General features: G+C 48.7%; 2 protein-coding genes across 3 annotated transcripts in view; one reads left to right on the top strand and one right to left on the bottom strand.

Annotated features, from left to right (window-relative positions):
- Positions 1–257: 257 nt before the first annotated feature.
- On the bottom strand, positions 258–9,316 carry LOC140368021 (AN1-type zinc finger protein 5-like). Of its 2 annotated transcripts, none has more exons than XM_072454865.1 (5): positions 9,110–9,316; positions 6,318–6,473; positions 5,994–6,114; positions 4,470–4,672; positions 258–1,597 (listed from the first exon to the last, which is right to left on the bottom strand). In XM_072454865.1, the coding sequence occupies exons 2-5, from the start codon at positions 6,448–6,450 to the stop codon at positions 1,449–1,451; spliced, it is 606 nt and encodes a 201-aa protein (XP_072310966.1). In that variant the 5' UTR covers positions 6,451–6,473; positions 9,110–9,316; the 3' UTR covers positions 258–1,448. The 2 variants fall into 2 exon arrangements, with proteins under 2 accessions (XP_072310966.1, XP_072310965.1); XM_072454864.1 differs by having other exon boundaries at positions 4,470–4,675; positions 9,110–9,315.
- Positions 9,317–10,884: 1,568 nt separating this feature from the next.
- c7b (complement component 7b) overlaps positions 10,885–11,677 on the top strand; it is a 31,440-nt gene continuing 30,647 nt past the window's right edge. Inside the window, exon 1 of the mRNA XM_072455485.1 lies at positions 10,885–11,032. Within this exon, the coding sequence (XP_072311586.1) occupies positions 10,885–11,032 (148 nt within the window). The remainder of the gene's footprint in view (positions 11,033–11,677) is intronic.

Genomic DNA, 11,677 nt, shown 5'->3' with positions numbered 1-11,677 from the left:
TGGAAAAGTTCTAAGAGTATGAATACTTTCTCACTTTTTCCTGCAGCGTTACGAAAAGTTGGACAACCCTCGACAAAAAACATTCAACAAAAGCTGGAAACGCGCCACACAACTTTCCCAGTTGTGAGTTTTCGAGCGCCACAACAGGACAGAGCGAGACATTGTGGTTCCACACTTACCCGAGACGAGAGAGCACACCACACGACTCACGTTTGCCCCGTACCAAACAATGTCAAAAATGCATAAAAACATCTAACTTTAGTGCAATATTGTGCTTTATTGTTTGCTAATGTTAAAATGATCTTATGGTCTTTGAAGCTGCTAAAAACGGGGTTTGGTTTTAATGTTTTAACGCATTTCTTTGTCATAAGCCGCCATTTGTGAGACTGGCTCAGTGTTTCCAGACCTTTCATTGGTTAAACTTACTGAAGATTCTCTAAAACAGACATTAAAAGTGGCGACGGAGGTGAACTAGTATTTTATATAAAGAAGGAGAAGAGGAGAACGGTGAAAATGAGCGTGATTATGTATGTTTGATGCTGGTTGTAAGAGTAAAAAGTACTGTGTTTTGGCAGACGTGAGAGAAACGTGTCGTGCGGCTGCCGTTGTTGTGCATCTCCCTCTGGAAAAGACAAAAACTGGACTCGACGTGACGGAGAATGAAGAAAGTGGAGCTGAAAATCGTGTAGTGCGTCTTCAGCGTGATACACGGGACGTCCTGAAGAGTTTGACCAACTTAAATGTGCACGGAATCATAAAATACAAAGATTTAGAACAATAAACTCACTCTAAAGTTCTAGACGCTAAAGCAGGAGTCATGTTAAAAGTGCACCATATGTGACTTTTACGTTATGACTTATGTTTTCCCGGAATATTACACAATACGGCATTAAAGTAATCTCCAAGTTAATGTTTTCCAAGACATTTTTGGGCAGTTGTTTAAAAACCTTAAGTTTAATGCAGTAGAACAAAAAACAAATCCATGGAGACAAAGCAGGTGGATGGAAAAGTTACGCGGTGCACCTTTAAATATTGTACATTAAACTTAAAACTTAGCTTTTTTCAACAGCTTGATGCGAACTTAAAATCATACCAAATGTTTTGAAATAGTAAAGGTTGAACGCTCAGACCTGCAGCTACAGTCCCGTGTCATGAGCAGGCCGCACGAGGACCAATCACAGAAGAGCAGATGCATCGAGTCCCTTTAAGTGTCTGTGGCCAGCAGAGAGCAGCAGAGAGCGCGTGGTAACAGTCTCCGAGCGCCACACGCTGCTAGGAACGGATCAAAAAACACTTGCAACTGAAGGCCTTGGTGCGCAGAACGCTCACTGTCCGCTGGATCCTCGGGCTTTACCGTAAAAACCAACAACGTACGAAATAAAAGCACGGATCGAGCCGAAAGTGAGCAAACGAAACAGTCTTGGTGTCAGAACGAGACACGGGCGAGTTCATATTCTCTGGACCTTGTCTGCCACCACCACAGGGTTCTCTTTGCGGATCTTCTCGGCCGCCTCTGTCCTGTAGTCGTACGGGCAGTGGTGCGTGTCCGAGTACCGGTGCAGGCCGCAGAAGTGCTGACCGCAGCGACAGTCAAACCCTGGACACGAGGAGAGAAGAGGAACCCAGTCACAATCCTGTAGTTCACCCGAAAAAGACTATTAACATGAACTTAAGAGCGTCACAGGAAGGTCTGTTCTCCTCAGGAAACATGTGACAAATCAGGTCTTATTTTCTCTCATCTGAACACAGGCGTCAAACAGGGGAAATTATAAGTAGGTCCATAATATGGTCTACTTTTTCTTCTTAAAAAACAAACATAGCATGTGCACTGAGCGTGTTGCGAGCGCGTGCCGTTAGTGTTGTGAGCGTTGCGAGCGCGTGCCGTTAGCGTTGCGAGCGCGTGCCGTTAGTGTTGTGAGCGTTGCGAGCGCGTGCCGTTAGCGTTGCGAGCGCGTGCCGTTAGTGTTGTGAGCGTTGCGAGCGCGTGCCGTTAGCGTTGCGAGCGCGTGCCGTTAGCGTTGCGAGCGCGTGCCGTTAGTGTTGTGAGCGTTGCGAGCGCGTGCCGTTAGCGTTGCGAGCGCGTGCCGTTAGCGTTGCGAGCGCGTGCCGTTAGTGTTGTGAGCGTTGCGAGCGCGTGCCGTTAGCGTTGCGAGCGCGTGCCGTTAGCGTTGCGAGCGCGTGCCGTTAGCGTTGTGAGCGTTGCGAGCGTTGCGAGCGCGTGCCGTTAGCGTTGTGAGCGTTGCGAGCGTTGCGAGCGCGTGCCGTTAGCGTTGTGAGCGTTGCGAGCGTTGCGAGCGCGTGCCGTTAGCGTTGCGAGCGCGTGCCGTTAGCGTTGCGAGCGCGTGCCGTTAGCGTTGCGAGCGCGTGCCGTTAGCGTTGCGAGCGCGTGCCGTTAGCGTTGCGAGCGCGTGCCGTTAGCGTTGCGAGCGCGTGCCGTTAGCGTTGCGAGCGCGTGCCGTTAGCGTTGCGAGCGCGTGCCGTTAGCGTTGCGAGCGCGTGCCGTTAGCGTTGCGAGCGCGTGCCGTTAGCGTTGTGAGCGTTGCGAGCGCGTGCCGTTAGCGTTGCGAGCGCGTGCCGTTAGCGTTGCGAGCGCGTGCCGTTAGCGTTGCGAGCGCGTGCCGTTAGCGTTGCGAGCGCGTGCCGTTAGCGTTGCGAGCGCGTGCCGTTAGCGTTGCGAGCGCGTGCCGTTAGCGTTGCGAGCGCGTGCCGTTAGCGTTGCGAGCGCGTGCCGTTAGCGTTGCGAGCGCGTGCCGTTAGCGTTGCGAGCGCGTGCCGTTAGCGTTGCGAGCGCGTGCCGTTAGCGTTGCGAGCGCGTGCCGTTAGCGTTGCGAGCGCGTGCCGTTAGCGTTGCGAGCGCGTGCCGTTAAGTGTTGTGAGCGTTGCGAGCGCGTGCCGTTAGCGTGCCGTTAGTGTTGTGAGCGTTGCGAGCGCGTGCCGTTAGTGTTGTGAGCGTTGCGAGCGCGTGCCGTTAGTGTTGTGAGCGTGTGCCGTTAGCGTTGCGAGCGCGTGCCGTTAGCGTTGCGAGCGCGTGCCGTTAGCGTTGCGAGCGCGTGCCGTTAGCGTTGCGAGCGCGTGCCGTTAGCGTTGCGAGCGCGTGCGTTAGCGTTGCGAGCGCGTGCCGTTAGCGTTGCGAGCGCGTGCCGTTAGCGTTGCGAGCGCGTGCCGTTAGCGTTGCGAGCGCGTGCCGTTAGCGTTGCGAGCGCGTGCCGTTAGCGTTGCGAGCGCGTGCCGTTAGCGTTGCGAGCGCGTGCCGTTAGCGTTGCGAGCGCGTGCCGTCAGCGTTGCGAGCGCGTGCCGTCAGCGTTGCGAGCGCGTGCCGTCAGCGTTGCGAGCGCGTGCCGTCAGCGTTGCGAGCGCGTGCCGTTAGCGTTGCGAGCGCGTGCCGTTTGCGTTGTGAGCGTTGCGAGCGCGTGCCGTTTGCGTTGTGAGCGTTGCGAGCGCGTGCCGTTTGCGTTGTGAGCGTTGCGAGCGCGTGCCGTTTGCGTTGTGAGCGTTGCGAGCGCGTGCCGTTTGCGTTGTGAGCGTTGCGAGCGCGTGCCGTTTGCGTTGTGAGCGTTGCGAGCGCGTGCCGTTTGCGTTGTGAGCGTTGCGAGCGCGTGCCGTTAGCGTTGTGAGCGTTGCGAGCGCGTGCCGTTAGCGTTGTGAGCGTTGCGAGCGCGTGCCGTTAGCGTTGTGAGCGTTGCGAGCGCGTGCCGTTAGCGTTGTGAGCGTTGCGAGCGCGTGCCGTTATCGTTGTGAGCGTTGCGAGCGCGTGCCGTTAGCGTTGTGAGCGTTGCGAGCGCGTGCCGTTAGTGTTGTGAGCGTTGCGAGCGCGTGCCGTTAGCGTTGCGAGCGCGTGCCGTTAGCGTTGCGAGCGCGTGCCGTTAGCGTTGCGAGCGCGTGCCGTTAGCGTTGCGAGCGCATGCCGTTAGCGTTGCGAGCGCGTGCCGTTAGTGTTGTGAGCGTTGCGAGCGCGTGCCGTTAGTGTTGTGAGCGTTGCGAGCGCGTGCCGTTAGTGTTGTGAGCGTTGCGAGCGCGTGCCGTTAGTGTTGTGAGCGTTGCGAGCGCGTGCCGTTAGCGTTGCGAGCGCGTGCCGTTAGCGTTGCGAGCGCGTGCCGTTAGCGTTGCGAGCGCGTGCCGTTAGCGTTGCGAGCGCGTGCCGTTTGCGTTGCGAGCGCGTGCCGTTTGCGTTGCGAGCGCGTGCCGTTTGCGTTGCGAGCGCGTGCCGTTTGCGTTGCGAGCGCGTGCCGTTAGCGTTGCGAGCGCGTGCCGTTAGCGTTGTCTTCAGTTGAGTGTTGTGTTGTGAGCGTGTGACGTGAGTGTTGTGTTGTGAGCGTGTGCACAGGCCGACACGTGCTCAGTGTGTGGCATTGTATTGCTGGGCGCTGGAAGACCCCGCCTCCCAGGATGAGACAACCCGTGATGATTGATGAATAAACTTTATGCGTCACTACTTTATTTACAAATGTGCAGCGTTTCCTGGTCAGTACCTGTGAGGCCGAGCTTTTTGCGGCACATGAAGCAGCGGTTCTTCTTAGTTTTGGGTGGAGGGGCTGTGGGGTCCTCACTGCCAGCAGCGGTGAGGTCCTGTGTGAGGTCCTGTGTGAGGTCCGTCTCATCTGAAGCACCGTGCTCCTCACACTGAAGGCTCATCTCGGTCATCTGCTGTGTGACCGCCCCGGGCTCAGACACACTGCTGTGGACACATAATCATGTGGTCACATGACGCCACTGAAGACATTTTAACATTTCTGAAACATTTTAAAGATGATATAGTCAATACTGGAACCACAATAGCACTTTTTCCTGAGAGGTACGTGTGTAGTGTACCTGAAGAGGGTTGTCCTGCGTGTGTAGTTTACCTGAAGAGGGTTGTCCTGCGTGTGTAGTGTACCTGAAGAGGGTTGTCCTGCGTGTGTAGTTTACCTGAAGAGGGTTGTCCTGCGTGTGTAGTTTACCTGAAGAGGGTTGTCCTGCGTGTGTAGTGTACCTGAAGAGGGTTGTCCTGCGTGTGTAGTGTACCTGAAGAGGGTTGTCCTGCGTGTGTAGTGTACCTGAAGAAGGTTGTCCTGCGTGTGTAGTGTACCTGAAGAGGGTTGTCCTGCGTGTGTAGTGTACCTGAAGAGGGTTGTCCTGCGTGTGTAGTGTACCTGAAGAGGGTTGTCCTGCGTGTGTAGTTTACCTGAAGAGGGTTGTCCTGCGTGTGTAGTGTACCTGAAGAGGGTTGTCCTGCGTGTGTAGTTTACCTGAAGAGGGTTGTCCTGCGTGTGTAGTGTACCTGAAGAGGGTTGTCCTGCGTGTGTAGTTTACCTGAAGAGGGTTGTCCTGCGTGTGTAGTGTACCTGAAGAGGGTTGTCCTGCGTGTGTAGTGTACCTGAAGAGGGTTGTCCTGCGTGTGTAGTGTACCTGAAGAGGGTTGTCCTGCGTGTGTAGTGTACCTGAAGAGGGTTGTCCTGCGTGTGTAGTGTACCTGAAGAGGGTTGTCCTGCGTGTGTAGTGTACCTGAAGAGGGTTGTCCTGCGTGTGTAGTGTACCTGAAGAGGGTTGTCCTGCGTGTGTAGTTTACCTGAAGAGGGTTGTCCTGCGTGTGTAGTGTACCTGAAGAGGGTTGTCCTGCGTGTGTAGTGTACCTGAAGAGGGTTGTCCTGCGTGTGTAGTGTACCTGAAGAGGGTTGTCCTGCGTGTGTAGTTTACCTGAAGAAGGTTGTCCTGCGTGTGTAGTGTACCTGAAGAGGGTTGTCCTGCGTGTGTAGTTTACCTGAAGAAGGTTGTCCTGCGTGTGTAGTGTACCTGAAGAGGGTTGTCCTGCGTGTGTAGTGTACCTGAAGAGGGTTGTCCTGCGTGTGTAGTTTACCTGAAGAAGGTTGTCCTGCGTGTGTAGTGTACCTGAAGAGGGTTGTCCTGCGTGTGTAGTTTACCTGAAGAAGGTTGTCCTGCGTGTGTAGTGTACCTGAAGAGGGTTGCCCTGTGTGTGTAGTTTACCTGAAGAAGGTTGTCCTGCGTGTGTAGTTTACCTGAAGAAGGTTGCCGCGGCAGCATTCTCAGCCGCCTCCTCAGCCGCAGCCACAGCCGCAGCAGCAGCAGAGTTCAGAGTTTCTTCTAACCTCTGGATGGCAGACGCCTCAGAGCTGGATCCTGAAACACACGACACAACCAAGAGCAACTAATGAGTGAAATCTGTAATGATTTAAACACAAGATTATAAAATACAGCCCATAAATGTACAACAATATCTTAATGACGTTGACATTCATACTGTATTCACTTAAATTACATAAATATAAGCCAAGAGGGCAGACCAGGCTCATCTCTTGTCCCGTAGCTAATGTGGATCATACCTGTGGAGTTCTGCCTGGACAGATGATCCTTGTGACACACCGAACACATGCCGTTGGTTCTGGGGTTGCCATAGAAACCACAGCCGTTGGCACAAAGCATGGGGATTGGGCTCTGGTTGGTCTCCTGTGCCATGATAACGGTTTGACTGGGTCCACCTGAGGGCAAACACAAGACATGGGTTGAACATAAACTGTAAATCATTACTGCAAAACCATAGCCAGTTCTGTGATGACATAAGAGATAACCTTTGACCCACGATGGGGGAATTTCAATGTTGCAACAGAGATTAGTCACAGAAACGGATTAGGCACAGAAGTATAAAAATAAAGAAACATAACTTATAAAACAACTGTTATATGGACAGAAAATATTGCACCAGGATGATTGAGATTATGTCACAGTACTGCACATGGGTATGACAGTATGACCATGTTCAGGACGAACAGTGTTTGTTGTAGAGTCTGACAGCAGCAGAAGGAAAGACCTGTGAAACCTTTCCTTCACACAGCGAGGGTGGATCAGTCACTGAAGCTGCTCTCTAGAGTGGACAGAGTGTCCTGCAGGGGGCGACACTCTAGGTCCAGCATAGATGCAAATCTAGCCAGGACCCTTCTGTCCCCCACCTCCAGCACCGAGTCCAGAGCACAGCCCAGGACTTCTTGATGACTCTGTCCAGCCTCTTCCTCTCCTTCTCAGTGATGCTGCTGCTCCAGCAGGCCACACCTACAGGAGGGCTGATGCCACCACAGAGTCGTAGAAGGTCTTCAGGAGTGGCCCTGTCACTCCTGAAGACCCGAGTCTCCTCAGGAGGTAGAGCCGACTCTGGCTCTTCCTGTACAGTGCGTCTGTGTTATGAGTCCAGTCCAGTTTGTGGTTCAGATGAACACCCAGGTACTTGTATGAGTCCACTCTCTCAATGTCCCGTCCCTGGATGTTCACTGGTGAGGGGGCAGCAGAGTGGTGTCTGCAGAAGTCCACCACCATCTCCTGGGTCTTCCCCGCGTTGATGAGGAGGTGGTTCCGCTGAGACCAGTCCACAAAGTCCTGCTCCAGTCCTCTGTATCTTTGTTGTCCGTGATGAGTCCAATGATGGCAGAGTCGTCAGAGAACTTCCGCAGGACAGAGCTGTCCGTGTCCTGTCTGAGGTCTGAAACATCTCTTCCTTTTCCCGGAGTTTGCGTCCCGGTCTCTCTGCATGTCTTGAGAAGCAACTCCGCTGGAATCCGCGGCAACAGCTGCTCCTTAATGTAGACACGCAGAGGCTGGGGGGGCCGGGAGCCAACGCACACCGTGACGACAAAAACGCATAAATCTTACAAAATAAAGTCAAATCAAAGAGGAGACAGTGCGTGTCTGTGCGCCCCAGCCGTACAAAAGGAATGTACAAAAGTATTTATAAAATTACAATAGAGCAAAAAGAACAGTTTCTTTCCCTCTGCCGTTGGATACATGAACACTTTTTAAACACAAACTATAATAATCACTCACTGTTCACTTTCTGCACTTCATCTGCAAATTCAACTGTACTTTTTGTGTACATAGTAAGCCTATTTTTTATTTTCTGGTCTTATATAGGTTGTTTAAACATTGTTATATGTTAGAAAAAAGCTTCAGTTGTAGTCATCTGGACTCAGTTTGAAAAAATAGACGTTTCGACTCTCATCCAAGAGTCATTGTCAATAACGTCTATTTTTTCAAACTGAGTCCAGATGACTACAACTGAAGCTTTTTTCTACTATGGAAAACGCCTGGACGAATGAGGGATTACACCGACATTGTTATATGTTGCACCGAATCACCAAAGAGAGTTCGTGTGTTTGTGAATTAAGTTCTTCTTTGGTGTTTTATGGCGGTTGTATCAAAGTGTTACATTACCGCCCCCTACTGTAGATGTACACCGTAGACTTTATTCTTTAGACTTTGTTCTTTAGGCTTTATTCTTTAGACTTTATTCTTCATATACAATCCCAAAGTCAGATACTAAACCATTCAAATCAAACGCCTCTCCAGTCGTAAATGAATCAGTCACAAGTGTCAAGATGAACCCAACTTTGTGCCTCTCCACAAACCCAGGGCCACCTCGCGTTACAAATCCACCGAGTCATGCTAACAGGCTAACGGCTACAGCTAGCGAGTTTCTGGTAAAATAACTAATTGCGTAAAGTGAATCAAATATATTGTGTCATAAAAGCCGTGTAATCGTCGTTTTATAAGCTGACATCGTACTGTCGATTATGTCTTTGATGAAATGTTCAAATGTGGACGTATTTACTGAGTTAGCACGTTAGCCATAGTTAAAAGTTAGGCAGACACAGCTTTCCCCTCCTTTGTTTAGCTAAAAGATCAAGTTACGAACAAAACTTTAACATCAAACTGTTACACGAATAAAAGGTTTGTCACGAATGCACCAGGAATGTATTCTTTAGATTTGGTTTGACTTTTTAACTAGGCTTGGGCCACTTTGTTTAAGTAGCTTTAAATGCTAACTCCACATATTACTCAAGTTTCAGTCGGACAACAACATACTAAACAGTGTGATGAGACTGTCAGTTAGCAAACTTGAATCTGTCTTTTCTTCGGTTTTGTCGAGCTCGTAAACAAAGTGACACGTGTTAACAAGAGCTACTTTACTTAAGTTCCCCACTCTTCAGACAAGTTTATTATCCTCGAGAAACAGCGTCAATAGTTCTTAAGATCGTTTTACAGTGTCGCTTCAAGCTGTGTGCGTTTTAAATCCTTAAAAAAGCTGCGATTGAAGCTCTTTAACAGCGATTGTCTTACAGTGATTCACCTTTTGTCGAGAAAAAGCTGGAGCCGCTCCGGTAAAAGCAGGCGATAATGGACCGGGCTCTGGTTCAAACTAGGGCCGTCTAGATGCTCTCCTCCTCCCGGGATGTTCTCCGGTGCCGGCCTCGCTCCAGGAAACACTCCGCGAACGGTGCTCTTTGTGGGAGAGAGTTCTTCTGCGTCGACGGGGTCTGTTTCGTGAACTTAAAGTGAAAGAATCAAAGGACCAAGAGTAGGGTCATCATCACTTCCGGTGTACGTCACGGAAACTGTGACGCGTTACGCACGGGCTCTACGTCACACGCACACACGCGACATTGCAACGTTATAAAGCTCTAAATGCACTCTTCCCATTTTATTTTCTTAACTTTGATGTCATCATTTACACCACACTTCTTCCTCTCAAAATCTTCGAGAGTATTTAATTTTTTTGAGGTTTTTCTAATTACTAGATCTTTTATATTCATGTGCATATAACTGATGTAAATAGAGTGTTTATTTTACCATTATTAGTAGTATTATTTTATCTTTATTTTTCCCCTCCATTCCTTATTAAGAAATTAGAGGTTTTGTCTATAGGAGTTTTTGTTTATAAGAGTGTTTTTTAAACTTCCTATAAGTTATCTGTCCTTTTCCGCTGTATCTACCTGCGTTGCAACAATGAAATTTCCCCATGTGTGGAAAATAAAGGAATATCTTATCTTATCTTATCTTATCTTACGACTTAGTTTGGTGCCATAGTCTCTGTGGCAAATATTCATCATAGTTTTACATCAATCCATTTCTAGTTTGAGAGGAAGTAGTGATGACATCAATGAGCGACATTTTATCCAAAAAGCAGAAACAATTAACAATTTACACTCAGATTCTGATATTCAGACCTACTATTTAACAAAGTAAAGGTGTTATTGGGTTCCATTGTTTGTTAAATAATAAAAAGTAATAAATTAAATAATAATAATTTAAATGGATTTTGACCCTTGTTTACAATATGGTTGCTAGGTAACTGACGTGAACTTTTACTTATGTCACTGCTGCTTATGTCCAACCAGGAAGTACAGTTATACACGTCACCAAAATTGTTAAACTTGTAAAAAAAAAAAAAGGCAAAATGTTTTGTAAAAGTTGTGTAATCTAACCATATGCAATGTGGACAATATTCAATAACTCATTTTTGTGACATCTTTTTTTGTGTAAATTTTAACAATTTTGTCCCTCCAATGACATGAACTTATAAATCAGATGTTACGTTAATACAATTCTTATTATTATTAGTCTTACTTAAGTGGTAGTTTCTCCTGATACGTTTTACTCTTACTTGAGTAATGTCTTGGACCACTATTTTGTATTTTCTACTGTGATTGAGTAAAAGTATTTTGATATTATCCTCGTGGTACTTCTTTTCGCAACTCTGATTCTATTCTCTTGGAATTGGCTGCTATTACTTTCCCATTCTTTGTGGGCATCTACTTTTTGCTCTTACTTGTGTTCGTAGAACTGTAACATAATGAAATAAATGACATTTTACAGTACAATTAGCTTGACTTCCGATAATGAAAAGCACAAAAAGTTTCTGTTATCTTACACTAAGTTTCTGACTCATCTGGAAAAACACAAATTACTCAATCCTGGCATCCATCCCTGTGGTACAAATGTCTGTTTTTCTCCTCTGTCAGCAGATCAGTGGCTCTGGTGTTGCACAATGGCTCTGGATGTGTGGGGAACACTGGGTTCCTCTGTACCTGACGCAGAGCCCTGAGCTGGGTGAGGAAACTCCAAATGTCCCGGGGCAGAGGAACCCAGTGTTCCCCACACATCCAGAGCCATTGTGCAACGGACGGGGCCGGGCGTTCAGTCACAACAGGCAGCGTTTATAAGATCAGGCTGAAGCGAGACCAGTCAGAGCCTCCAGGGACACACCATGACGGTAAGTACTCTGATAAATCAAGTATTGTTGTGATTACAGGGACTGTTGAAGGAAACATATTGGGCTTTTTCTGGTGTACTTTTAAACTGCAATATAACCACTTTGTAATCATAACAGGTCCATTAACTTCCTGTTCAAAAACTGCAGAAATGATAGTGACATTTCCCTGTAACAAGCAGGTGGATTGTCATATATGTGTTTTTATCTGTATGCGACAAATACAAATAATGTGCTCGGGGGTTTGAGGGCCCGACTTCTCCTTGGAGCTCTGTTGTCATGGTCACCCAAGGCAAACAGGTCCTAGGTGATGGGTCAGGCCAAGACGGTTCAGAAGCTCCTTATCAATAGAAAACAGTAAGGCCAGGAACATGGCCCCCTTTGGGCTCGCCCTCTCCAGGTGGGGGAGGAGTCCTCGCCCCATGTGAGCGTGAGATGTGGTCGCTGTATGGGACTGATGCTACAGGCTGCTGTAGTGTTTGGGTCTGAAGCTTAGGCAGGTCATTAGAACGATATCAATTTGAAACTTATTCTATAGTGACTGACTGATGAAAATGTACTGTTTGTCGACATATAAATCTGTAAAAGAGCCAGGTTAGAATTTGAGTAAATGAACCTAAATCTGTGTTCTTCTTCTTCTTCTCTTCT

The sequence above is a fragment of the Eucyclogobius newberryi genome, unplaced genomic scaffold, assembly GCF_026437365.1.
Source record: "Eucyclogobius newberryi isolate DKJ021-1_F unplaced genomic scaffold, fEucNew1.0.hap1 SCAF_2, whole genome shotgun sequence".
Taxonomy (NCBI): domain Eukaryota; kingdom Metazoa; phylum Chordata; class Actinopteri; order Gobiiformes; family Gobiidae; genus Eucyclogobius; species Eucyclogobius newberryi.
This window is presented reverse-complemented; position numbering and strand designations above follow the sequence as displayed.

Coding starts and splice junctions, on each gene's coding strand:
- LOC140368021 (XM_072454864.1), bottom strand. CDS start 6,450: ATGGCACAGGAGACCAACCAGAGCCCAATCCCCATGCTTTGTGCCAAC. Junction 6,115..6,317: donor GTCCAGGCAGAACTCCACAG/GTATGATCCACA, acceptor CGTGTGTTTCAG/GATCCAGCTCTGAGGCGTCT. Junction 4,676..5,993: donor GCCGCGGCAACCTTCTTCAG/GTAAACTACACA, acceptor ATGTGTCCACAG/CAGTGTGTCTGAGCCCGGGG.